Raw genomic sequence first — 24,378 nt, 5'->3', positions numbered from 1 at the left:
TTTCCTTGCCCTTTCCTCTTGGCTAAGTCGAAGCTCCTAAGCTCGCTTTGACTCTCAAGCTCTGACTGAATTGACAAAAATATTACTTTTTTTAATGGTTTTTCTCTCTATATAAGTTACTTTGTATCTCCTCAAAGAGAAAGCAAAAAAATAAAAATAAAAAGAAAGCAGTAAAAGGTAGCGAAATGGCTGACGCCGGCGGTCAATTTGGAGATTTTCCGGCTATTAATACACACGGAGGTCGATTTATTCAATACAATATTTTTGGAAATTTGTTCGAGGTGACATCGAAGTATCGGCCTCCGATCATGCCTATCGGTCGTGGAGCCTACGGCATCGTTTGGTATGCGATTTCACTAAATTATAAGTTCTGATTTTTCTCTTTGTTAATTTTGATTTCTGGATTGATGTTTGATTTCTTTTTTTGAATTTTGAAGCTCGGTGTTGAATTCGGAAACGAATGAGATGGTTGCTGTAAAGAAAATCGCCAACACTTTTGATAATCACATGGACGCTAAGCGGACACTTCGTGAGATTAAGCTCCTTCGACATTTGGATCACGAAAACGTAAGCTCTCTCTCTTTTTCTTTTCTTTTTTTGAAATTTTGAAGTTCTTATTGTATAATTGTTAGGAGATGATGTCCAAGAATCAAAGAACGAACTGGTCAAGGAAATGGAAACCTTAATTTCAAAGATTTAAAATTGTTAACCAAAAGTCAACGAATTCCTTTTCCTCAGCAATTTCAATCTCCATTTTAGTTTAAAGTTAAATTGATTCTTTAAGTAGAGACTTTATTCTTGATAAACAGGTTATCGGAATCAGAGATGTGATTCCTCCGCCTTTACGGAGAGAATTTAATGATGTTTACATTGCCACTGAGCTCATGGATACCGATCTTCACCAAATCATTCGCTCTAATCAGGGTTTATCCGAAGATCATTGCCAGGTACACAATATCCTTTTTCCTCAAGTTTTCCGATGAACATCGGAGAACTGGAGGGAACGTAAAGACTCCCATCTATGTTTTAATCGTCTCAAAATATATAATATTCGAAGTCGTCTATATATGTATGTGTATGTTGATTTTGTTTCATTTTGTTGCGTGGTATGCAGTATTTCTTATACCAGCTTCTTCGAGGGCTGAAGTACTTACATTCTGCCAATGTCATTCATAGAGATTTGAAACCCAGCAACCTCTTGCTGAATGCTAATTGTGATCTTAAGATTTGTGACTTTGGTCTCGCTCGACCTACTTCCGACAACGATTTTATGACTGAATATGTTGTCACGAGATGGTATAGGGCGCCGGAGATATTGCTAAACTCTTTGGACTACACAGCCGCCATAGATGTGTGGTCTGTTGGTTGTATTTTCATGGAGCTCATGAATAGAAAGCCTCTGTTTCCTGGAAAAGATCATGTCCATCAAATGCGTTTACTGACCGAGGTAATTTAAGGTTTAAGCAAATACTTGTACACTTCAGTAACTTGTATGGTATTATAATTTTGGTAATTTAATGTGGTATGGGATTTTAGTTTGAGGATTTGATAATAGTATTGTAATTTTGGTGATTTATTTCTTTGTTTAGATAAAGACATACCAATGCCTTTTCTGCTTTATAGCTGCTCGGCACACCAACCGAATCCGATCTCGGATTTCTCCGGAATGAGGATGCAAGGAGATATATCCGGCAGCTCCCTACACATCCGCGTCAATCACTAGCAATACTTTTCCCAAATGTTCATCCATTGGCCATTGATCTCATTGACAGAATGTTGACATTTGACCCGACCAAAAGAATTACTGGTAAGTGCTACATTATGGATTATGGATTATGGATCCAGTGTTGAGGTCTTTTAATTGAGATGAATTACACAATTACCATATTTCTCTTGCATGTGTTAAAATCTGTTAAATGGACAGTCGAAGAAGCATTGGCACATCCGTATCTCGAAAGATTGCACGACATAGCTGACGAACCGGTATGCACCGAGCCATTCTCTTTTGAATTCGAGCAGCAACCGTTGGGAGAAGAGCAGATGAAGGATATGATTTACCAGGAGGCCTTAGCTCTAAATCCAGATTATGCTTAATAATAAAATATGGTCCTATCTTCAAAATGCGCCATTTCAAGTAATGTTTGGTGTAATTACCTAGTGGTGGCCGATAGTTTGCGATCCATTTGCATCTGCAATATCTTTGGAGCGGCTTTGCTTTGCAGCCTTGACCACCATTGACGTTAACTTTCATGACATCGGTGCCTTGCAACCATTTTCAAGGCTCAAGACTTCATAAACACGGTGTTTTTTTCTCTTATCCTGATATGGTTATTTGTTTATTTCTTTTGCGTGTATCTTTTTCAGCTGTATTTAAAGATCTTGTTGTAACCAATATCAATGAAAATTGACATTAGTTTGCATAATTTTTGTCCATCAAGGAGAATTTTTTATTTAGTGTTGAATTTTATAGAACACGTCTTATCACCGGCTGTTACTCGTGAATTTTTATTTAACCATAATAATAATAATAAAAAAACCCAGCACAAGCCATTCAATCTGAACCGAAATTAACCTTAACCTAGAACGATTCGAATTTGAAATGATCTGAACGAGTAACCCAAAATGATCCGATCTTAAAACTAGGGATGGAACTAGAAGAAATTTAATAAGAGGGTCAAATATAAATAGTAATAAAATAAGATTAATGTATTGCATCACACCACATGGTTGTCCATGTATGGGGAAGGGTGGGGTTCCCCCTGGAACTTGGTAACTAATGGAGTAATTAAATATTGCACGTTTTTTATATCCTTAATCTCCATATCAGACAATAGTCCCCCGTGTGATGTCCTAATAATGCTCTTATAATTTAAGCTGAGGCAAATTAATTAGCATTCACTTAACTACCGCAGTTCTCCTTAATGACAGAAACTAAAGCATCTGATAGTAAATAACTAGACATTCTGAGCTAATTGACTTAATTATGAAAGATTGTTTTTATTTTAATGCTTTAGGTCCTTCAACCAAACTGAAGTAGATGCTTACTCGAATCGATCTATGGCAGCGCCACGGAGGGTTTGCACGTTGTTTACCATGGAACATCCCAACAAACATTCAGTAAGCTTGTTCCCAAACGGAATTATTTGACATTCGGAAACCTCATGCCTCTTATCTTCATTCTTGTAGATGAAATGCACGGCAACTCGAGTCTTGAAGTCTCCTCAAGTTGATGAACCTGATTCCTTTAAGGGAAATAGATTCTGAATGTCAAGGATGTCCGCAAGCACACCGGCAGCAGTAGTATCATTCCCGGCTCCCGCGCCTTGAATAACTAAGGGCTGTTCGCTATAACATTGACTATATATTTCTAGCTGCAATTGCACCAGGTAAAATGTATTTCAACTTCATATCTAATAAGTTGAAGGGTTTCCTAAATTTAAAAAATTATTCACCAGAGTAGAATTTCAAAGTGAGAGAAGGAAACAATATAAGAGAAAGGGGAAGCTTACCATATTGTCACTTCCTCTCAATCTTCCCAAAGCAGAATTTTTAGGAAGTTCTTGAATTCCAACGTCACACCTAAAAGAAGAAATAAAGTCAAGGAATCATTAGGTTATAAGCAAGTCCCGAGACAGAAAAATAACAGATTGTCGCAATAATCAAGTCCGATTCAAGGATATTCATAGACATTACTGGAAGCAGAATGGTTTAATTTTGCAAACATTATCAACGCCTTAAATTAACCTCCTTTTACATTTCAATCTGTACTTGAAAACGTCGTTTGGGATTGCACTAGTATATGGTTATATCTGAGAAATCTACTATCATCATCAGACCTCAGATAAGAATAAGAGATCTCGACAACTTTTTAAAACCTATAGGTGTTTGATCTTCCATCAGTGTGATGTTTCTATTCATAATTTAATAGAATTAGCATGAATATTTGAATACCTTGAGCCTTCTATAACGCATACATAACGGAGGATATTCCCATTGAGTGAAGCTTTTCTAACTCTCTCTTCGATATTGTTGTCAAGCTTTACAAGTCCTCAAGAGACATCTTATTAGGTGCCATTTCTTCGGGATACAAGCTCTAAATCTACAAGAATATACCAAACCATCAAAACGAAGTTAAGACTATTTGAATAATGCTTAAAACAAACCAGTTCATTTTTAAACTCCTCCCTCCCAAAGTATACCCCTTTATCCTGACTGAGCTCAATGCACTGAGCAAAGAGCAAGGTTCAGTTACAATTGCAATATCGTGTTTAGCATCCAACTTAAAACCAACTGGCAAATGTTGAAGCGCCAACTTGAACATAAAACCACAGAAAACCGAAGACTTAAACAGATACCGAATAACACTACTTAAAACCAAGCAATTTCTATGAAATAACCAATTTTTATAACGTTTGTAAAATATTAGCCTGCATAAAATTTAAAACTCAATGGATTAAAGTTTTTTTTTAGTAATAATTAAAAAAATAACTTTAATCCATTGAGTTTCAGTACTAACCTTTATGACTTCTAAAGCAATCAATAGGATAGGAGGCAACAGAGTGTTTCAGTACTAATCTTTATGCTATCTAAGTCAATGCGTCTCCCAAGAAGCTGGGCGAGGACTAAAGCCTGTTTCAGAGAAGAAAAAAAACTAAAGCACTGCAGAAAATCTATGCGAGTGTAATAAGTTTTTCATCACTTCTAAATAAAATGTGTCGATGGATAGTCACTAATCCAGCTATAATCCATACGACCAAGTATCGAATTATGCATCAAAGATACCAACCATTAGCAGAAGTAGCTTTCCTATTCAAAAGATCACATTGGCTATTATGCCAATGTTATATATTTTGGCGCATTTCTATTATCATCAGACAGTGAACAACCAAATTATTCTCAAATTTACTGTGCAAAAGTTACAAATTGTTGGAATATATGAGCATGAACTACAGTGTGTTTGAGAGTGTATACAAAAACTAGAAAATACCATGAAGAAAAGGCAACGTAAGAAAGGTACTAAACCCGATATATTTTCAAACCTTGAAATTAAACCCTAAAACCCACATACAAGAGGTCCAAAAATATGATAATGCACATCTGTATGTCATAATGGTTTATATTGATATATGCATGCAAATACTATTCATATCTGAGAAAAACAGAGTACTAATCAAGAACATGGAAAACATATTCATTTGAAACTTCCTTGCAACATCCATTCCACTAAGGTCATCTCGTGGATCTGCAATGACAAGAGTACGCAGTATCATTACATTTGCGATAACTATGAAAGATCTTGTAGGATCCAAATTCTTTGCGAAAATAGCATGGGCCAAATAGAAGAGTCGAAGTTTTAAAGGGTGGAATCCATGCATAGAGAAAAGATGTCAATTTTAGTTTTCTAAATACCTGGTTCGGTGTATCCCAAGCTTTTAGCAGATCTAACGACTTGGCTCAATGGCTTGCAGTCTTCAACCTCGTTCATTAAATAACCCAATGTACCTGTCAAAATGAAATTTATATATATAATACTCAAACCAAAATTAAAAGATATACATAGCTGAAAAGTGAAAACCCTACAGAAAACTAATACTGTGGATTAATCTCAATGCGTTAACAAATTTATACCACTCAAACTTCAAACAATAAGATGGATGGGGTCTCCAGATGAAATTATGCGATTTACTGATGATATGACTGGAAGACCAGCACCGACCTAACAAATAATAAAAACTAAATTAGTAGAAAAAGCTTGATATATTGCAGTGCAGATACATCAAGCTGCATCTGCCCCGTACATGAAGCAAAAAATACAGTAAAGAGATTGTTTCAAGTTGGCTTACAGTTACTCATTCTGTGTGTGTCGAGGATGTGAAACCAATTTGTCATAATCCTCCTGCAGAACAAGGGAAAGAAACATCATAACAATTTAGACAAGCAGCAACGCATAGATATAAAAATCATAGAGATGTATAAATAAAATGTTAACAACAAAGTATGTTACTTTATCGATGGTTTGGAGTTCAAACTGAAAACATTAGCATCAGTGGAACTGAAAAACTATAAATTGACGGTGAGAAAGCATCCTAACTGTTTCAAGTTCACTAATGAGGATGTGCAGAAGAGCTTATTACCAATGTGGATGTAATAGGCTTTTTGTTCGCCAGAACAACACAGCACCCCAGGTCTACTCCTTTTAGCACTCCAATAGTCTCGGAACTGGCTGTGCAATCTACAAGGGCTAAACCTATGGCAAAATTACAAAAAACATAATCATATAGGTTGCAATGGACTAAGAAATCCACATAAAAAAAGCTAATATATGATCACATTCTGTGGCAAAAAAGACATCTCAGAACTGGCCGAGCTATCTACAAGGGCTAAACTGTGGCAAAATTACAAAAATATAAAAATAAAATGGCAGCCATGAATGAAGATTTTCACATCCAATTAAGCTAGTAACATGATTACATTGTGGAGAAAAAATGTCCACCAAAAGAATACCATACAAACCTGTTGATTTTCCAAGAATTGTTGCAATGTCTAGCATTTTTTTTCTTGATTCTAGACTGGAGAACACCTGATATTCATCTACATTTAGTATTCAACGAAGAAGCATAGGTAAAATACAATAAAGAAACAGCATTTGTCTGATAAACAAAACAAAAAAGAAAGGGGTATAAAAGAATTTACCTAAGCTAGTAAGTTTTGACAATGAAGAACTGTCCCATTTTACCCTACAAACTTCAGCTAAAACGTTATCATCCAACTCTTTTTGTTTGACATCTGATATTCTGATGCAATAACTAATGATTTACTATCAGATACTCCTACAACTCGCAAATGAACTCCCTACCATGCAACATAAGAGACGACAATCAAACTTGCATCCAAATCAATATAGTCATCACTCATTAGTCATCATTAATGAAAATTATTCTAAAGACGTTTCCTTTAACTCGTTTCACTTCACAAACAATTCATCCAATGAAAGGAAAAAAAAGACAACTTGAAATGAAAAGAAGCAAACTTTTATGTGAAAATAAGTGATCCAGAAAGGAAAAGGATTGAAACAAGTATGAGGGTGGAGTGAAGGGATCTGCAGGAAATGATGTGTTGGAGGAGATGGCGTCCAACACCTCCACAGCCCATCAGAATTAGGAGGATAATCTTCATTGTCTTGGTTGTGGTTGATATTCTGGGTCTGGGTTTTCTTCTATGAAACAAGAAGTTTCCGGAAATTTATACTGAATCGGTGAAAACAGAAACTGACTGGTTGTTAAGTTAATTTGGGTTTGATCGTGGTTCTTTCCAATCTCCATCATAGTTTAATAGAATATTAAAATAGGCTTATATTATAAAGGCTTAATTTTAAAACAAGTGCCCAAATTATATTGTTTTTCATACAAAATTGTCTAAACTATTTTTTAAATGATTTAAGTGTCTAATGTTACAAATGTTACTACCTTAGGTGTTCGGGTCGTAACTGCTATTAGTTTTCTCTGATAAGTGACATATGTCACATTCCGATATTTTTGAAATATATTTTTTGAAAAAAATATTATTATATTAATAAAAAATCCTAATTTCTCCTAAATTAAAAAAACTCTAAATCATTAAAAATCTTAAGTCCCTAACCCTAACTAGGGGTGTAAACGAGCCGAGTCGAGTTCAGCAATTCGAATCGACTCGAAAACTCGGGAGCTTAAAATTTTTAAGGTAGACTCGAACTCGAAATTATGAACTGAAGCTCGTGAGCAGCTCGAAAAGGCTCGAAATGAAAAAAAATCTTAAACTTAACAAGATTGAATCCTCAAACTCGAACTCGGATCTTAAATACATGAAAGCCTTATTATAGTTTAAAAAAAATCAACACATAAATCTTAATATATTATATTTTCGAGTTCCTCACGAGCTTTTTCGAGTCGAGTATCAAGTAGCTCGTTTCGGCTCGTTAAGAATTTGAGTAGAGCTAGAGTTCGAGTCGAGTCTATTCGATCCGAGTATTTATCGAGCCTTGACCGATTCGATCTTGAGTAGCTCGTGATTTGTCTCGTCTCATTTACAGTCCTAACCCTAACCCATCGTTATCACCCTTTTCGGCCATAACCACCATCGCCGACATAGTTTCTGTCATTCTCCTAGTCATATGTCGTTGTTGATTTGCCGTCGAAATCACGTAGGATCATGATTTTTATCATAGGGCTCGCATGATACAAAACGTCTATTGGTGTCAATCGGTCGCAATTTCATAGGGTTATTGATCATTGGGAGGAGGTGAGGTTATGTGGATTTTCGTCGACGGCAAAGGACAGCGGTCGACATAGGTTTAGAGTTGAAATGAAGGTTTTTAATATTTAGAACTATTTCAAAACTTTTGTGTTTTTAATATAATTTTAATTTTTTAATTTTAAAGTATTTTTTCAAAATTACCATAATGTGACACATGTCACTTAATGGGGAAAATTAACGACGTTTACGGCCTAGGCATCTAAAATGGCAATGCTTGCAACGTTAGGCACATGGATCATTCAAAAGATAGTTTAGACCTATTTGTGAAAAATTGTACAGTTTGGGCACTTTTTACAATTAAGCCTATAATAAATAAGTAACTAAAGTTTACTCTTTTTATTCTAAGTGTCTAAAGTATTTTTTTTTTTGTCAAAATAAGTACTTAAACTTATCTTTTTGGTCAAAAATATATAACTAAAGTGTTTTTGGACAAAATAGGTACCTAAAGTTATTAATTTTTTTCATCTAAGTTCTAGAAAGTTGACAATGTGATATTAATTAAAAAATACTTCAAATATTTAGATGAAAAAATTTGAATATTTTATGTATTTATTTTGACTAAAAACATTTTAAGTATTTATTTTGATAAAAAGATAAACTTGGATATTTATTTTAACAAATAAATATTTTAAATATTTAAACAAAAAAGATGATATATTTTAAGACTTATTTATGATAAAATACTATTAAATAGTATTATTACTTTGTCAAATTTGTTTTTGGTTACTTTGTCATTTTCTTTTTTGCTTAATTGGAAACCAATAAAAAACTGAAAAAATAATGTAACACCCATAACATGTATAATTATACTTATACAGATTATAGATGTTATCTGAATTTTCAAAAATCATTTCCCAATTTATGCATGATTTAAAATTTATTTTCTTAAAATGGTAAATGATATTATAAAAATATCATATCATATAAATCATGTTTTGTTGTAACCAATTTAATTCGAAAGATTTTTTATGAATAGTAAACAGTACCCGTGAACAATGAACAGTGGGAGAATCGGTTCCCTGTTGGGGGGAATCAGTACCCCATTTACATACTGGAAAATTTTGCTTAAAACGGGTTACTGTTCATGCTACAGTACTGATACAGTAACTTTCAAAAATTTCATATAAATCTCATAAAAATTAACCTTTCATCACTATAACAATTTCCAAAATTTATTCAACAAAATAAATTTAACATTATCAAATTACATGCCACTATCTAAATCAAATTCCATTATAGGATGTCTTACTGATGTTGAAATATACCTCTCGATGCTTGATGTCGTTCTGAACTCTTTATTCTTATTCTTTGCTTTATACCTACGCGTGAAAATCATCACACGCTAAGTATATACTTAGTGAGGCAATTAAAACATTTAACAGTGCAATACAATTCATGCATGATTTTCAATGTCAAAAATAAAATTTCCATAAAATCATTTTACTAACATATCCAATATTTTACCATGATCAAAATAATATAAAATCTATTACCATTTATCCCATAAGCTCGTAAGCTTATTTTACCAAAAATATTTACCATTTAAATTCCATAAGCTTGTAAGCTTATTTTATCAATATACTTGCCATTATTCATAAGCTCGTAAGCTTATTTGCATACTTATCATTTATTAACCAATAAAACATAACTCATAGCACATAATATAATTGAATGAGGAACCCGATATAGGAGTCAAAATATTGCACCGAAGTGCTGAGGTCGAGATTTTACCCACCTAGTACACCGTAGTGTTTGTATTGTGTCTTCACTAGACACTAAGGCCTGCACTATGTGCCTTCTCTAGACACTCTAGTGCTACCTAATATTGTAGCTGCTAGACTCTATGGCATGCCATTAATACCACTGATCCTCAATAACTTATTTGGGCATATAATCAATTTTATATAATTCATCCATGGCAAAGTATATTATCATAATTTAACAATGGGGCAGTTTATACTCAAAAGCATTCATGGTAAAATATCATATTTCCCAAAATCAAAGCATTATAATTTCATCCAATGACATCTCAATGTCATGTCAATTTATAAAAATGACATAATAACATGTTATAAACGAGGTCGACTTATCGCAAGTCTTCCCGATGATGTATAAAACATCCATATATAATTTCATGCATGTATTGCACTCACCTTGACACTTTATATCTTACAAAATATTTGTGCCTCACTATTGTCCACAATATACCCTTTTTATACTTGACTTGCTTCAATTGCAAATCAACCATGATCTGTATAAATCACAAATTTATAACAATACATATGTTAGTATTGTACTAACATAAACATATCCCAAAATAATTCCATAGTATATTTGATACTCATTAACTATCAAAATACTTAATACTTAATAATTTCCTTTTAACAGTAGAATCAACTTTTCCAATTTACACAAAATGGTCCATCACCATTTTATCACTTAAAATTTCAATACAAAAATTCCAGTATTGAAATTATTATCAACCAAGTACACAAAAGCATAATTACAATAACACTCCCAACAATTCGAAATTTATATTACAATCACCAAACTTTCTAAAATTTCCATATTCTGACAACTTGCACTACCTTTAAAGAATCAGTATTCTGTACTGATATACACACTGTAATTCAATTTCGTTTATTCCGTTGAAAACTATACTCAAATACGAATCTATCCATATAACGAACTCCTTCTAATTCATTCTGTAAAATTTATGATGAATTTTGAAAGTTGACCAACAGAATCTGTTTTGCAGAATCTGATGTCCGAATTTTCTGACATTTCCTTGGTTAAAAATTCATATCTTTTTGTATTGACCTTGAAATTGATCCCGTTTGTTTTAAACAAAACTAGATCGATATATAAACACAAATATATAAAAATAATCTCCAAATTATTTTTATATAATTTCTGGTGAATTTTCGAACCTACTGCCAAATTCAGAATCTAACTGTTTCTTTTAACTTCATCCCTAGGTTCTTCATCAATTTTCTAAAATTTACATATTTATCCCCAACTTTTCAAAACTTATGAAATGATCCCCAATTTTTCTGAGGCCTATAGAATACTTGCTTCATCATTTCCAACCCATCTATAATTTTTCCATAATTTTCCTCACTCAAACCATTCATGGCCGAAATTTAAAGAACAAGTTCTAGAAAGATTAAACATGTTCTAATCATCATACATGCTTGAATATGAATCTACTACCTCACAAACATCAAAATCCATCATCAATTTCAAGATCCCTTTATATGAACACAAACCCTTAAATTTGAGATCTTTGAACACCAACAAGATTACCATGCAATATTGGTACCAAAATATAGAGTTTTTCACGTATAACAATTTTCTATTTACAACTTACTCAAGATCCTAATTAAATTGCTTAGAAATTGAGTTGAAATTTTTCTCTGACCTTAAGAGAAACCCACGGCTTGGAGAAGAAGATGAGCTGAAAATGCTTCCCCATCATAATACTCTAATATTAAATAAATCTAGCACATGTCCTAATATAGTATAATATAATTATTTTATTCAATTCAATAGGAAATTCCATTTTTTCCATTAATGAATCTCCATAATCACCATAAAACCAAGCCATCTGATTATTATCATATTACAAAGTTAAACATAAATTATTTTGACTTTTAATTCTGAAATTCCCCTTTAATTTTAAAAAATTTGTGTTTTAGTCACTAAATTCCACTGTTTCGATTAAATCTGAAAAATTGCATATTTCCAAACCAAATTTCTCTGATCCAAAATATTAAAATAATATTTCCAACCATATTATAACATCCTTCAAATTTTCGTAAAATTTCAACTCGATCTGAAATACCGATTTTCTTGGAATAAAAATTCTTTTTAGGAAATTATCACTTAATTCCCTAAACTTTTTTTCCCAAAATTCTACTTTGACCATCAAATTTTCAAAATTTGCATTTTGGTCATTGTCTAAATTTTTGGGGTATTACAAATAATACTCTATTATGCACATATCGGAACAATCTTCCAACAACATTTTTTTTATCTAACAAGTGATATATAAATTGACCTTAAAAATTAGTTATCTCATCATCAAACTACTAGTAATTAGTAAACCAATGGAATAGGTACATTATGACGGGAAAAAAATGGAGACTAATCCTTCCTATCATATTTCACCATGTATAATGTATGATAAAAATAAAATTTATTGAGTGATTTTAGTAATAAAAAATATTATTATTATTGTTTTTGAGAATTTAAATATGAATAATTATATTCGTAGAATATATGTTCGTTAACAATATGTAAAATTTTATTGTAACAAATATTATCTTATAACATCATATACTACTAGAAATAACAAATTTTATTCTTCATATTTACTGTCTTTGTCAACTGTTTTTTTTTTTTTTTGAAAATTCACATTTCCAGGTTCTAAAGCCAATACCTTTCTGCTATGTTTCCATTTGGGTTTCTGTTTTAGGTGATTATGAGGAATGGGTTTTCTTTAGTTTTGGTTCTTATGGTTCAATACATGGAGTTTCAGTTTTAAGCCCTTTGATTTGTTTCTTTGCTGTTGTTGATATGAGGAAATACATTATTGTTATTTTTGTTCAACTTATTGTTTTCCTTACATTTATGTGAACACACGTGTTCGATTGTATGGATGGTTACGTACAGAACGGATTTTGAGTGATATTTTAGGGCCTTTAATCAATTTGGAAGCTGAGTTTATACCTTTCATTTTTGAGTTTACATTTTATTTTGCATCATGGTGTTGGGAAATAAACAGAGTACGGGTAATTTTTCTATAATCATATTAGTGAGAATGCGAAATAAAAGCGAAAAAATAATACCCAAAATTGATAACGGAGTTCAACCAATTTTGCTTACGTCTCCGGACTGCTGCAGATCTTTTACTAAGAGAGAAAATTTACAAGTGTTTACAAAACACTCACTACTCACAAGAAAGCTCTCTAGTATTGGGAGAAAGAAAATGGTTTGGGATGATTTTGAAGCTAAATGGGTTAGGGTATTTATAGTTGAAGCTTAAGGACTAATCTTATAAATACCCTAAAATCCAGTGACTAATTATAATTACCCCATTACAATTTTTCAACAAACATCTACCAAACTTTGAAAAACCATTTTTCAAAGAAACATTTACCAAACTTTGAAAATCATTTTCAAAGTTGGTTGTCAAACTTTGGACTTTTAACAATCTCCCACTTGAAGACTGATTTTAATCTGTCTTCACATCTCAATCGATGCAACAACATTTCTAATCTTGTTATTATAGCATTCCAACTGAAGCTGAGCACAATTTCAGTTTGTCCGTGGTCACCGTCTTTGTCAACATGTCTGCCGGATTTTGAGCTCCACTAATCTTTTCAAGTTTCAAAATCCCATCTTCCAGAAGAGACCTGATAAAATGATAGCGCAATTGTATGTGATTCTTCCTGGAATGAAAAGACAGATTCTTTGCTAGATGGATAGCAATTTGACTGTCGCAATACAAGACATTATTTTCTTGTTTCTTGCCTAACTCTTCCAATAAACTTTGGAGCCAACCATCTCCTTGTTGGCTTCCGTAACAACGACATATTCTGCTTCAGTTGTGGAGAGAGCAACTATCTTCTGTAGTTGAGAAACTCAACTCACTGTAGTACCTCCTAGAGTATAGACATACCCTGTAGTGCTCATTCTAATGTCAACATTTCCGGCTAAGTCAGCATCTACATAGCATGTCAGTATCGTATCTCCACCTTTGAAACAAAGTGCTTTGTTTGTAGTACCCCGTAGATATTTGAGGATCCATTTGATTGCTTCCCAGTGTACTTTGCTCGGATTATTCATGTACCTGCTAACAAATCTCACTGCATGAGCAATATATGGTCTGTTACAAACCATGTCATACATTAGACTTCCAATTGTTGAGGCATACGGCACCTTCACCATGTGTGCACGTTCTTCCTCCATCTTTGGTTACTGTTCTTTGGAGAATAAAAAATGAACACCTAAAGGTGTACTTACTGGTTTAGCATCTTGCATGTTGAACCTGGAGAGTACTTTGTTGATGTACTCAACCTGTGATAACATCAAAGTCCCTGACTTTGTGTCTCTCTTAATCCTCATCCCAAGAATCTGCTTTGCAGCGCCCAGATCCTTCATAGCAAACTGCTTCGACAATTTTTGCTTCAAGTTTATAATCTCTTGCATGTCTGAGCTGCAACGAGCATGTCATCAACGTACAATAATAAATAATGAAGCTATTGTCGAACCTCTTGATGTAGCAACAATGATCTGCTTGGCATCTGGTAAAACCACTAATACTCATGAAGCTATCGAGCTTCTTGTACCACTGTCTAGGAGCTTGTTTTAAACCATACAAGCTCTTCTTCAACCTGCATACCAGGTTTTTCTTGCCTGCCTCTATGAAGCCTTCTGGCTGCATCATATAGATTTCTTCCTCCAAATCAACATGAAGGAAAACTGTCTTTACATCTAACTGCTCAAGATGTAGATTTTCTGCAGCTACAATTTTCAACATCAGCCTGATTGTAGACAGTTTTACGACTAGAGAGAAAATTTCATTGTAGTCAATACCTTCTTTTTGCTGAAAACCTTTGACAACCAATCTTGATTTATAACGTTTGCTCACATCGTGCTCTTCTTTGATCCTGTAAATCCACTTGTTGTGGAGTGCTTTCTTGCTTTGTGGTAATTCAACTAATTCTCATGTCTGATTTGACATAAGCGAGTCCATCTCATCTTTCATGGAAGACTTCCACTTGACTGAATCCTCCACCTGCATTGCTTCATCATAGCACTCTGGCAACAAGTAGTGCAAAGAAGGTGAATAACGCTGGGTTGGTTTAGGAATTCTGGAGGAGCGTCTCAGTTCTGGTGTTCATGGTTCTTCTTGAACTGCTTCAGGATTGATCTGAACATCATTTCTAGAAATCTCCTCAAACTCAGCAAATTCCTTTGTTTCATCTTTGGTATTGGAGCTACTTGATTCTATGGTTGCCCTGTCTTTGTACATCATATTCTCATTGAAAATGACATCTCTGCTTCTGATGATCTTCTGATTTTCATAGTCCTAAAACCGGTAACCGAACTCATCACCGCCATAACCAACAAAGACACATTTGTTGGACTTAGCATCAAGTTTACTTCTTTGAGCAGAGTCTATGTGTACATAAGAAATACAACCAAACACTCTTAAGTGTGAAAGGTTTATTTCTTTCTTGCTCCAAACTTCCTCTGGTATTCTACCATCCAAGGGAACTAAGGGCTCACGATTGATCAGGTAAGTTGCAGTGTTGATAGCTTCAGCCCATAGAAATTTGGGCAATCCGACATGTATCCTCATGCTTTTGGCACGTTCATTCAGAGTTCTGTTCATGCGCTCTGCTACGTCATTCTGCTGCGGTATCATGGGAACTGTTGTCTCCATCTTGATCCCATTATTTGTGCAGAAATCTTTGAATCTTCTATTTCTGTACTCTCCTCCATTGTCAGACATCAACCTCTTGACTTTCAAACCAGTCTCATTTTCCACCATGGTCTTCCATTTTCTGAAGGTATCAAAGACTTATGATTTCTTCTTCAGAAAATAAACCCACACCTTCCTTGTTGAATCATCGATGAAGGTGACATAATGTAATGAGCCTGCAAGAGATTGAACTGGAGATGGTCCTCATACATCAGTATGAACCAACTCTAACTTTTCTGCCTTGGGTGTCTTATCAATCTTTACAAAGCTGACTTTATTTTGTTTTCCAAAGATGCAATCCTCGCATAGTCCGACATCTACATTCTTTTAGATCCGGTAACTTCCCTTTTGAAAAAAGTGTATTCATCCATTTCTCGCTCATATGGCCAAGCCTTTGGTGATATAGGTTTGATTTTTCATCATCATCTGTTGTTGCAATGATATTCTCTAAATTTGAGGTTACATAGAGAGTATCAGTCTTCTTACCACGAGCAATGACGAGTACTCCTTTGGTAATCTTCCATTCACAACCTGAAAAAGTTGTGTTATATCCTTCTCCATCAAGTTGTCCTACAGAAATCAAATTTCTTTTGAGGCCAGGAATATGTCTTACTCCTTTTAGCGTCCAGGTGGTCTGGTTTGGCAACTTTAATTGGATGTCTCCTTTTCCGACGATCTTCAAGATTTCATCATCAACTAGATAAACCTTCCCAAAATCACCACTGACATAGTTCTCCATGATTTCTCGGTATGGGGTGGAGTGAAAAGATGCTCCTGAATCCAAGATCCATGATTCAATCGGAGTGTTGACGCTTAGAATCATGGCATCACCTGTATCCTCTGTTACGTTGGCAGATTCCTGTGCGCCGATATTTTTCTTCGGTGCTTGGCAATCTTTTTTAAAAGTGACCATTCTTGTCGCAGTTATAACATGTAAACTCTTTTTTTCCTGTTCTTGATTTTCCCCTTCTGGATTTGGATCTGCCACAATTTGAATTTCTTTATGAAGTTCTCCCTCTGGACTCTGTGTGCAAGGCTGAGGAGGTTGATGCTTCACCCGATTCTCTCCGTCGAATTTCTTCACTTAGTACCAGATCCCTAATATCATCGAATTTCAATTTACTATTTCCCGACGAGTTGCTAACTGCTGTAACAGTAGCATTCCAACTATCTGGTAGAGATGATAAGAGAATTAAAGCTCGAACTTCATCATCGAATTCAATTTCCACGGAACTCAACTGGGTTGTGATTCTGTTGAGTTCATTTAGGTGTTGAGCCACTGATGCCCCTTCCGCCATCCGCAAATTGAACAATCGTTTCATCAAATGAACTTTGTTTGAGGCCGATGGCTTCTCATACATACTGGAGAGAGCCGCCATAAGACCCGCCGTGATCTTTTCCTTTGCTATGTTGAAAGTAACATTGCGGGATAACGTCAGTCGGATAACTCTGAGGGCTTGTCTATTGAGAAGAGCCCAGTCTTTATTCTTCATGCCCTATGATTGCTTTCCTGAGAGATGTTGATATAGATTTTTCTTGCACAAAAAATCTTCAATCTGCATCTTCCAAAAGCCAAAGTCCGCACCATCGAACCTTTCAATTTCACATTTCCTTCGTCTGCAGCAATCGCTCCCACTCGAATCTGGCTTCTTTGGATTGTTCTAACAATTTCGCGAACCGCCGTGCATTAGAACACCTCCATCGACAATTCGTATCGCCAACAAAATTTTACTATTCACGAAATTCATTATTTACGTGAATAGTAATGAATAGTAACCTCGCAAAAATTGACAAAATTCACAACCAAAAACTTTGATTACCAGTTGTTGGGAAATAAACAAGAACGAGTAATTCCCTATAACCAGATTAGTGAGAATGCGAATAAAAGCGGAAAAATAATACCCGAAATTGATAACGGAGTTTAGCCAATTTTGCTTACGTCTCCGAACTGCTGCAGATCTTTTACTAAGAGAGAAAATTTACAGGTGTTACAAAACACTCACTACTCACAAGAAAGCTCTCTAGTATTGGGGAGAAAGAAATGGTTTGGGATGATTTTGAAGCTAAATGGGTTAGGGTATTTATAGTTGAAGTTAAGGACTAATCTTATAAATACCCTAAAGTCCAGTGACTAATTATAATTACCCCATTACAATTTTTCAACAAACATCTACCAAACTTTGAAAAATCATTTTCAAAGTTGGTTGTCAAACTTTGGACTTTTAACACATGGTTCCATGTAATTGGCTAGAATTTGTGATAATTACATATATGATTAACAGTATTTTGTAAAAAAATTGGTAATTGTATGCATGTGTTTGTCAGATTGCTAGCTTGTGATTATGTTTACTGAGTTGCTCATATTAGCTGACTGAAATCTAGTTCAGGTTGCTTTAAAACAAATAGAATATGCTGCGTAGCTTGCTTACAAAGTAAGGCGCTGTATGAAATATTATTGTGGTGTAGTATGGATGTCCATGTGATTGATTCAGAAGAGGGTATAAGCCATCGTGGAATGTCAGATGATGGGGATGTCGAACCTAGTGAAGGTGAATTAAATCATGTAAACAATTCCCTAGCTCATAACGAGGATGAGATTTGTGAGCCATATCTCGGTATGGAATTCGATTCTGAAGATGCTGCTAAAACTTACTATGATGAGTATTGTAGGCATATGGGATTTAGCTCCAAAGTTGGCCAGCTTAGTCGTTCCAAGACTGATGGGATGATAGTTGCCAGGGAGTTTGTCTGTGGCAGTGAAGGTGTGAAAAGGTCTGCTGACTGTTGTGATGCAATGCTTAGAATAGAGTTAAAGGGAGATAAGTGGGTTGTTACAAAATTAATGAAGGAGCATAAACATTCCGTGATGAGTCCAAACAAAGTGTTACCTTCGTTCCCGTAGGCACTTAGCTGGAACTGCAAAGACCACGGTTGATGGTTACCAAGGGGGTGGGAATCGTACCAAGCGGTGTGATGTATGTTTTTATGGATGGAAATCATGTCTCCTCGGACACAAATAATCGTGGTGTCTGGAGCACTCCTCCAGCTGAAGCAAATCGATCGGTTAAGAATATCGGGACACTGAATTAGGCTGTTAGGCCTGTTACTAGAAAGAGAACACTGGGGATGGATGCTCAAAATCTGCTCGATTATTTCATGAAGATGTAAGCTAAGAACCCTGGTTTCTTTTATGCAATACAGCTGGATGATGATAATCAAATGGCTAATGTTTTTTGGGCTGATTCAAGGTCATGGACGGCCTACATTCATTTTGGTGATGCCATAAAACTGGACACAAGTTGCAGAGTAAATCATTATAGGGTGCCATTAGCTCCATTTTCTGGGATCAGTCATCATGGTCAGACAATTTTGTTTGGTTGTGCATTGCTACTAGATGATTCTAAGGCTTCTTTTGTTTGGCTTTTCAAAACATTTCTTACAGCCATGAACGATCATCAATCTGTTTCTTTAATCACTGATCAAGACAGAGCTATACAGGTTGCAGTGTCACAGGTGCTTCCTGGTGTTTGACATGTATTAATAAGTGGCATGCTCTAAGAGGACATGAGAAGCTAGCTCATGTTTGTCATGTGCATCCTAATTTTCAGGTAGAACTATATAATTGCATAAATTTGACTTATCCTGTTGAGGAGTTTGAATTATCTTGGAGTTCCCTTCTTGAGAAGTATAATCTTAGTGCATACAATTGGCTTCAGTCACTATATAGTGCTCGAGCTCAATGGATTCCTGTCTATTTTCGGGATTCTTTTTTTGCTGCAATATCACCCAATCAAGGATTTGATTGCTCCTTTTTTTATGGTTACGTGAATCAACAGACCACAATACCGTTGTTCTTTAGACAGTATGAACGAGCAATGGAGAACTGGTTTGAAAGGGAGATTGAAGCTGATTTTGACACTAATTGCACCACTCTGCAGACACCGTCACCTATGGAGAAACAGGCAGCAGAACTATATACAAGGAAAATATTCACAAAATTTCAAGAAGAATTAGTTGAACTTTTGTTTACACTGCTAATAGAATTGAAGGGAATGAAACCATCAGCACATTTAGAGTTGCAAAGTTTGAGGACGTTAACAAAGCATACATAGTTACATTAAACTACCCTGAAATGAGAGCTAATTGTAGTTGTCAAATGTTTGAGTATTCGGGCATCCTTTGTAGACATGTTTTGACAGTCTTCACTGTGACAAAGGTACTTACACTACCATCTCATTGCATCTTGAAACGATGGACCCAAAATGCAAAGTCTGGGGTTGGGACAGACGAACCTGGTGGACCATTGCATGGCCAAGTGTCCTTGATTGGACGATATAATAGTTTATGTTGGGAAGCAATCAAATATGCTGAAGATGGGGCAATGGCTACAGAGACTTATAATGTTGCAATGGGTGCTCTTAAGGAAGGTGAGAAGAAGGTTTCTGTCATAAAGAAAAATGCTGCAAAAGTTGCACCTCCTGGTTCACAGGCTATTAGTGCTGCTTATGATGACAATAGGAGCTCAACTTTAGCTCCAGATACAGCTCCTTTGCTATGGCCACAGCAGGATGAAATTACACGGCGATTCAATCTTAATGACACTGGTGCTCCAGCTCAATCTGTCTCAGATTTGAATATTCCACATATGGCTCCTGTTTCTCTCCATCGGGATGATAATCATCCTGATAACTTGGTACAGCAAGTAACTATTTCTTTTTTCTTTTTGATGTGTTTCATTAAACTTATGGGTTGATTAAGTTATTGGTTGCTTTGATGCAGCCGGTTATTCCTTGTTTGAAATCGACGACTTGGGTGATGGAGAATAAGAACTCAACACCTGGAAATAGAGTTGCAGTCATTAATTTAAAAGTATGTGTATGGTAAAATGTTAATAGCTGGTGTCAGAAGTTGGTAGCATTAACCTTGAAAAATTAAAACCTTCTAATTAATTGCTGAAACACAATGAACCCTTTAAAACTGTTTGGCTTATGTCCACAAATGTGGAGTCGATAGATAATGTTATTCAAGTCACTTTGTCTCATTTTCAACTTATTTCAAACTCTTTTCTTATGCATATCCAATATTTAATCGAAACAGTTGCAAGATTACGGCAAGAATCCAATCAGCTGCAATGGAGATTAAATTTCAGCTCTCAAGGGGTACTTTAGAACCTATGCCGAGGTCTATGGCTTATATTAGTGAACAGCTCTCCACCCCAGCCAACAGGGTTGCTGTCATCAATTTGAAGGTATGTTAAACCATAATCAAGCCACGCTCTTCCAAATGGTTACGATATTTGAGAAAATAGAACCTCTGCTATGATATTTTATATGGGGCCGACCCATTGTGATTATATAATACATTTTTCACATGTTTTATTGTGTACTAATCTGTTTGCAAAATTGGTTTTCTAATGAAATCATGTTGAATCTAAATTTGTGATGCAGAAACGAATACATGATTCGTCTCTTGCTTTAACATCGTATTCCATTAGACTTGAGCAAGGTTTCTTTTTTACCCTCTAAACGCCTCACTTACGCCTCTTTTTCTTATTTTTCTTTTATCATCTCCGTTCCAGCTTCAAGACACCGAGACCGCTACGGGGGAGCCGGAGATTAAATTCCAGGTGTCCAGGTATACATTAGGTGCAATGTTGGGATCAATGGCCTACATTCAAGAGCAGCTTTCGAATGCCGTAAGCACCCTCTTCCGTTACTAATTGCAGTTATAATTGATACGGATGATACCATTTCGCCGTAACTCACGTCCACTTCTTGATGCATCGTTTTACCATGCTGTAGACCGAAGCACAAGCCGAGCCATTATCAAAGAAACAGAAGAGAGAAGGTAGGAAGCCTATCTGTGTGGATGGCAAGATGGAATGCTCCTGATGTCGTGGCCTGTATATTAATGGGGATTGTTTTCCCCTCAGCTGTGTAATATTTCCTCTTGTTTGTGCAAGTGCATTTGTAACATGTTTTTTTTTTTTTATTCATGTACATGTATAAAGAATGTGAGTTTAAACATAATGATGTTTAGTCTTGCTTACGCATTTTTGTTTAGGCTCTTTTTTATTAATATTTAATTTTAATCATTAATATGAACAACCAATAAAAATTATGATCGCTTAGCCAAAATTCATAGATACTTTTCTAAAAAAAACTAAATTTCATATTTTGTGTATTATATATATAATTAATTATAAATTGTACATCTAAAGGTTGCTCCAAGCACTGTTAATTCCTCAGGTGTCAGCCTGAACTATTGTTGCTAATGGGCCGTAAAACCAAAGCTCAATAAGAAATTTACTAAGAACCCTAAATTCAGAATTACAAATATATTCGCTAGATGTTTAGGGTTTATTTGCTTTTGGTGAGCCATTTGTAGATCTACGACGACGACAATGGTTGCCTCCAAGAAGACCGTAAAATTCCATCTCTCGTTTTTGATATGTTGACTGTTTACACTTTTTCTTTATTTTTGTTTTTGCTCTGGAAATTTGCTAACTATTGGTTCTGTCTTCGAATGGGTATTTCATGAAGCGCAGAAGAAGACTCATGAGAGCATTAACAACAGATTGGCTCTCGTTATGAAGAGTGGGAAATACACTTTGGGTTACAAAACTGTTCTTAAATCTCTCAGAAACTCCAAGGGTATTGTTTCCCCCCTTTTTCTTTTAAAAAGTCTTCTTTGCCTCAACATTGCTGAACTACCTGATTGTTAATTTTGAATATTCCTTGCACTTTTAATTCTTGGGTCAGATGAAAAATTATGGTTTACTTCATTGTTTTGGATGATCAACTGAAGTTGAATGAATTTCCATTTGGTTTATGGTTAAAATAGTGTTTAACTTGGACAAGGGGATTAGGGTTTCTTTTGGTTGATTTTGTGTGTTCTCTTAATTACTGATGCCTAATCTATAATGTTAATTGAGCTTCTGAAATTGGAAGATGCTGACATTTTATTTGATTATTTTTTGTAGGTAAGCTGATTATCATTGCCAACAACTGCCCTCCTCTTAGGAAGTCAGAGATTGAATATTATGCCATGTTGTGCAAGGTTGGAGTTCACCACTACAATGGAAGTATGTTCCTTATCCTATATCATTACTCTGTGTATCGGATATTTTTTTCATATCACATTGAATCGAATCTATTTTCAGTTTATTGATAATCGATAAAATTATCGTCCCTACATCATTCGATTCTTTTGTTAATAGTAAAGCTTGTTGCTGAAGATTTTTGAAAAGTCTTACACAATTACATTTTCTATTATGAAACTAATATGTTTGTCAAAACCCTTTGATGAACTACTCATTGTGGTCTATGGTGTACGCTATCTTTGCAATATTGTGCCTTGATGGAAACCATCTGCCCTCTCCCTCTCACTCTAATTTATCATGTGTAATTTGTGATATACATATTCGCTCGAGTAGTGGATTACTTTGTTGTTTCAAGTTTCTTGTAATTCACTATTTGTTTTTAGAGGATCATTCCCTAAAAATGTTCTGTTCCAGACAATGTAGATTTGGGGACTGCCTGTGGCAAATACTTCAGAGTGTGCTGCCTCAGCTTATTGACCCGGGTATATATAAAGATTTGGTATTTTTTACATACGCTCTACATATGTATTCTGATTGTAGTTGTATTTTGTGTTTCATTTTCAGGTGACTCTGATATTATCAAGAGCATGCCCGGAGATCACTAAACGACCGAGTATGATACATCACACTATAGGTCTTGTTCTGATTTAGTTTATATCTTTTCTGTGTTTGGAAACATTGATGTCAAAGAGAACTTATTCTGAAATTCAGAACTTCCTTTGTGGTCCTTTTGGATGTTTGATATGACTCGTGTTGTGAGTGAATTTCGCTTAAGATTGTTGTTTCGGTAATATTTTGCATCTGGTTGTTGGATCTATCTAGACATAAATTGGATTAGTTCCTGCGTTGGTGAAGGCAATTTGTTTCTTAATGCAAATATATTTTTAAATTGTGTAGCTTTAGAGATTAAGTGTTATGTTGATTCATGCTAAATGATCCTAAAAGGTTCGGGACTTAAATTTATGTGTTAGTATTGAGATTAACTAATTTAATCAGTAACCATGAACCGTTGATATGTTTGATTAGTTAGTAAAAAAGTAAAGCATAGATAAAACATAGTGTGATAATTTGGCATATTGGATTCATAAAGCTGTTCTATATATTGGGTAATACGATTAGGGGTGTTCAAAAATACCCGACCTGGTACCCGATGACCCGATCTAAAAAAATTCGGGTAATTATATAAAAAAAATTATCTGATCGGGCTGGATACCCGACTCGACATTTCTAGGTTGGGCCCGCGTCACAAAATTACATTTTTTCGGATATATGGGTACCCGATTACATTTACTTTTTTTTATATATAATAATATTAAATATTTAATTATTAATAATTTTATATATTAAATTAAGCTAATAAAATTAAAAAAAACTCACCCAATGTATGTTTAATAATTAATATAATATTTTGTTTAACAATATAAGTTATATGTTTTTTTTAAATAATAATTTGAAAATAATAAAAAATTTGGTACCTGATTACTCGAATTAC

The 24,378-nt window shown here is 34.7% G+C and overlaps 3 protein-coding genes and 1 pseudogene across 4 annotated transcripts; 3 read left to right on the top strand and 1 right to left on the bottom strand.

Annotated features, from left to right (window-relative positions):
• The first annotated feature begins 154 nt into the window (after window positions 1-154).
• Window positions 155-16,838, top strand: LOC120148180 (mitogen-activated protein kinase 3). 2 transcript variants are annotated; one of them, XM_039161351.1, is made up of 8 exons: window positions 155-343; window positions 438-567; window positions 810-947; window positions 1,115-1,447; window positions 1,624-1,807; window positions 1,925-2,145; window positions 2,941-2,946; window positions 16,829-16,838. In XM_039161351.1, exons 1-6 carry the CDS (start codon window positions 186-188, stop codon window positions 2,092-2,094), a joined length of 1,113 nt encoding a protein of 370 aa, XP_039017282.1. In that variant the 5' UTR covers window positions 155-185; the 3' UTR covers window positions 2,095-2,145; window positions 2,941-2,946; window positions 16,829-16,838. The 2 variants fall into 2 exon arrangements, with proteins under 2 accessions (XP_039017282.1, XP_039017283.1); XM_039161352.1 differs by lacking the exon at window positions 810-947 and having other exon boundaries at window positions 156-343.
• LOC120148156 (homoserine dehydrogenase-like) lies at window positions 3,222-6,550 on the bottom strand. Its single transcript, XM_039161336.1, has 9 exons — window positions 6,514-6,550; window positions 6,181-6,247; window positions 5,844-5,896; window positions 5,410-5,502; window positions 5,141-5,242; window positions 5,040-5,053; window positions 4,164-4,312; window positions 3,510-3,579; window positions 3,222-3,371 (listed from the first exon to the last, which is right to left on the bottom strand). Exons 1-9 carry the CDS (start codon window positions 6,548-6,550, stop codon window positions 3,222-3,224), a joined length of 735 nt encoding a protein of 244 aa, XP_039017267.1.
• Window positions 16,839-18,234: 1,396 nt separating the features above from the next.
• On the top strand, window positions 18,235-21,675 carry LOC120148155 (annotated as a pseudogene).
• A 347-nt stretch (window positions 21,676-22,022) lies between these two features.
• On the top strand, window positions 22,023-23,663 carry LOC120148186 (60S ribosomal protein L30-like). Its single transcript, XM_039161357.1, has 5 exons — window positions 22,023-22,208; window positions 22,332-22,437; window positions 22,767-22,868; window positions 23,301-23,368; window positions 23,451-23,663. The coding sequence occupies exons 1-5, from the start codon at window positions 22,188-22,190 to the stop codon at window positions 23,535-23,537; spliced, it is 384 nt and encodes a 127-aa protein (XP_039017288.1). The 5' UTR covers window positions 22,023-22,187; the 3' UTR covers window positions 23,538-23,663.
• Window positions 23,664-24,378: the final 715 nt, after the last annotated feature.

This window comes from Hibiscus syriacus, unplaced genomic scaffold (assembly GCF_006381635.1).
Source record: "Hibiscus syriacus cultivar Baekdansim isolate YM2019G1 unplaced genomic scaffold, ASM638163v2 tig00110954_pilon, whole genome shotgun sequence".
In the NCBI taxonomy this organism is placed as follows: Eukaryota; Viridiplantae; Streptophyta; class Magnoliopsida; order Malvales; family Malvaceae; genus Hibiscus; species Hibiscus syriacus.
Note: the sequence above shows the minus strand (reverse complement) of the source record. Positions and strands in the feature narration are given on the sequence as shown.

What these genes read in the sequence shown, in the direction of transcription:
- LOC120148156 (XM_039161336.1), bottom strand. Translation starts at nt 6,550, where the DNA reads ATGCTAGACATTGCAACAATTCTTGGAAAATCAACAG. An exon ending in AATTCTTGGAAAATCAACAG is followed by an intron (nt 6,248 to 6,513) that starts GTTTGTATGGTA and finishes ATTTTGCCATAG; the next exon opens with GTTTAGCCCTTGTAGATTGC. An exon ending in CACACACAGAATGAGTAACT is followed by an intron (nt 5,503 to 5,843) that starts GTAAGCCAACTT and finishes TCATTTTGACAG; the next exon opens with GTACATTGGGTTATTTAATG.
- LOC120148180 (XM_039161351.1), top strand. Translation starts at nt 186, where the DNA reads ATGGCTGACGCCGGCGGTCAATTTGGAGATTTTCCGGCTATTAATACA. An exon ending in GGAGCCTACGGCATCGTTTG is followed by an intron (nt 344 to 437) that starts GTATGCGATTTC and finishes TGAATTTTGAAG; the next exon opens with CTCGGTGTTGAATTCGGAAA. An exon ending in CCCGACCAAAAGAATTACTG is followed by an intron (nt 1,808 to 1,924) that starts GTAAGTGCTACA and finishes TTAAATGGACAG; the next exon opens with TCGAAGAAGCATTGGCACAT.
- LOC120148186 (XM_039161357.1), top strand. Translation starts at nt 22,188, where the DNA reads ATGGTTGCCTCCAAGAAGACC. An exon ending in AGTTCACCACTACAATGGAA is followed by an intron (nt 22,869 to 23,300) that starts GTATGTTCCTTA and finishes GTTCTGTTCCAG; the next exon opens with ACAATGTAGATTTGGGGACT. An exon ending in GCCTCAGCTTATTGACCCGG is followed by an intron (nt 23,369 to 23,450) that starts GTATATATAAAG and finishes TTTCATTTTCAG; the next exon opens with GTGACTCTGATATTATCAAG.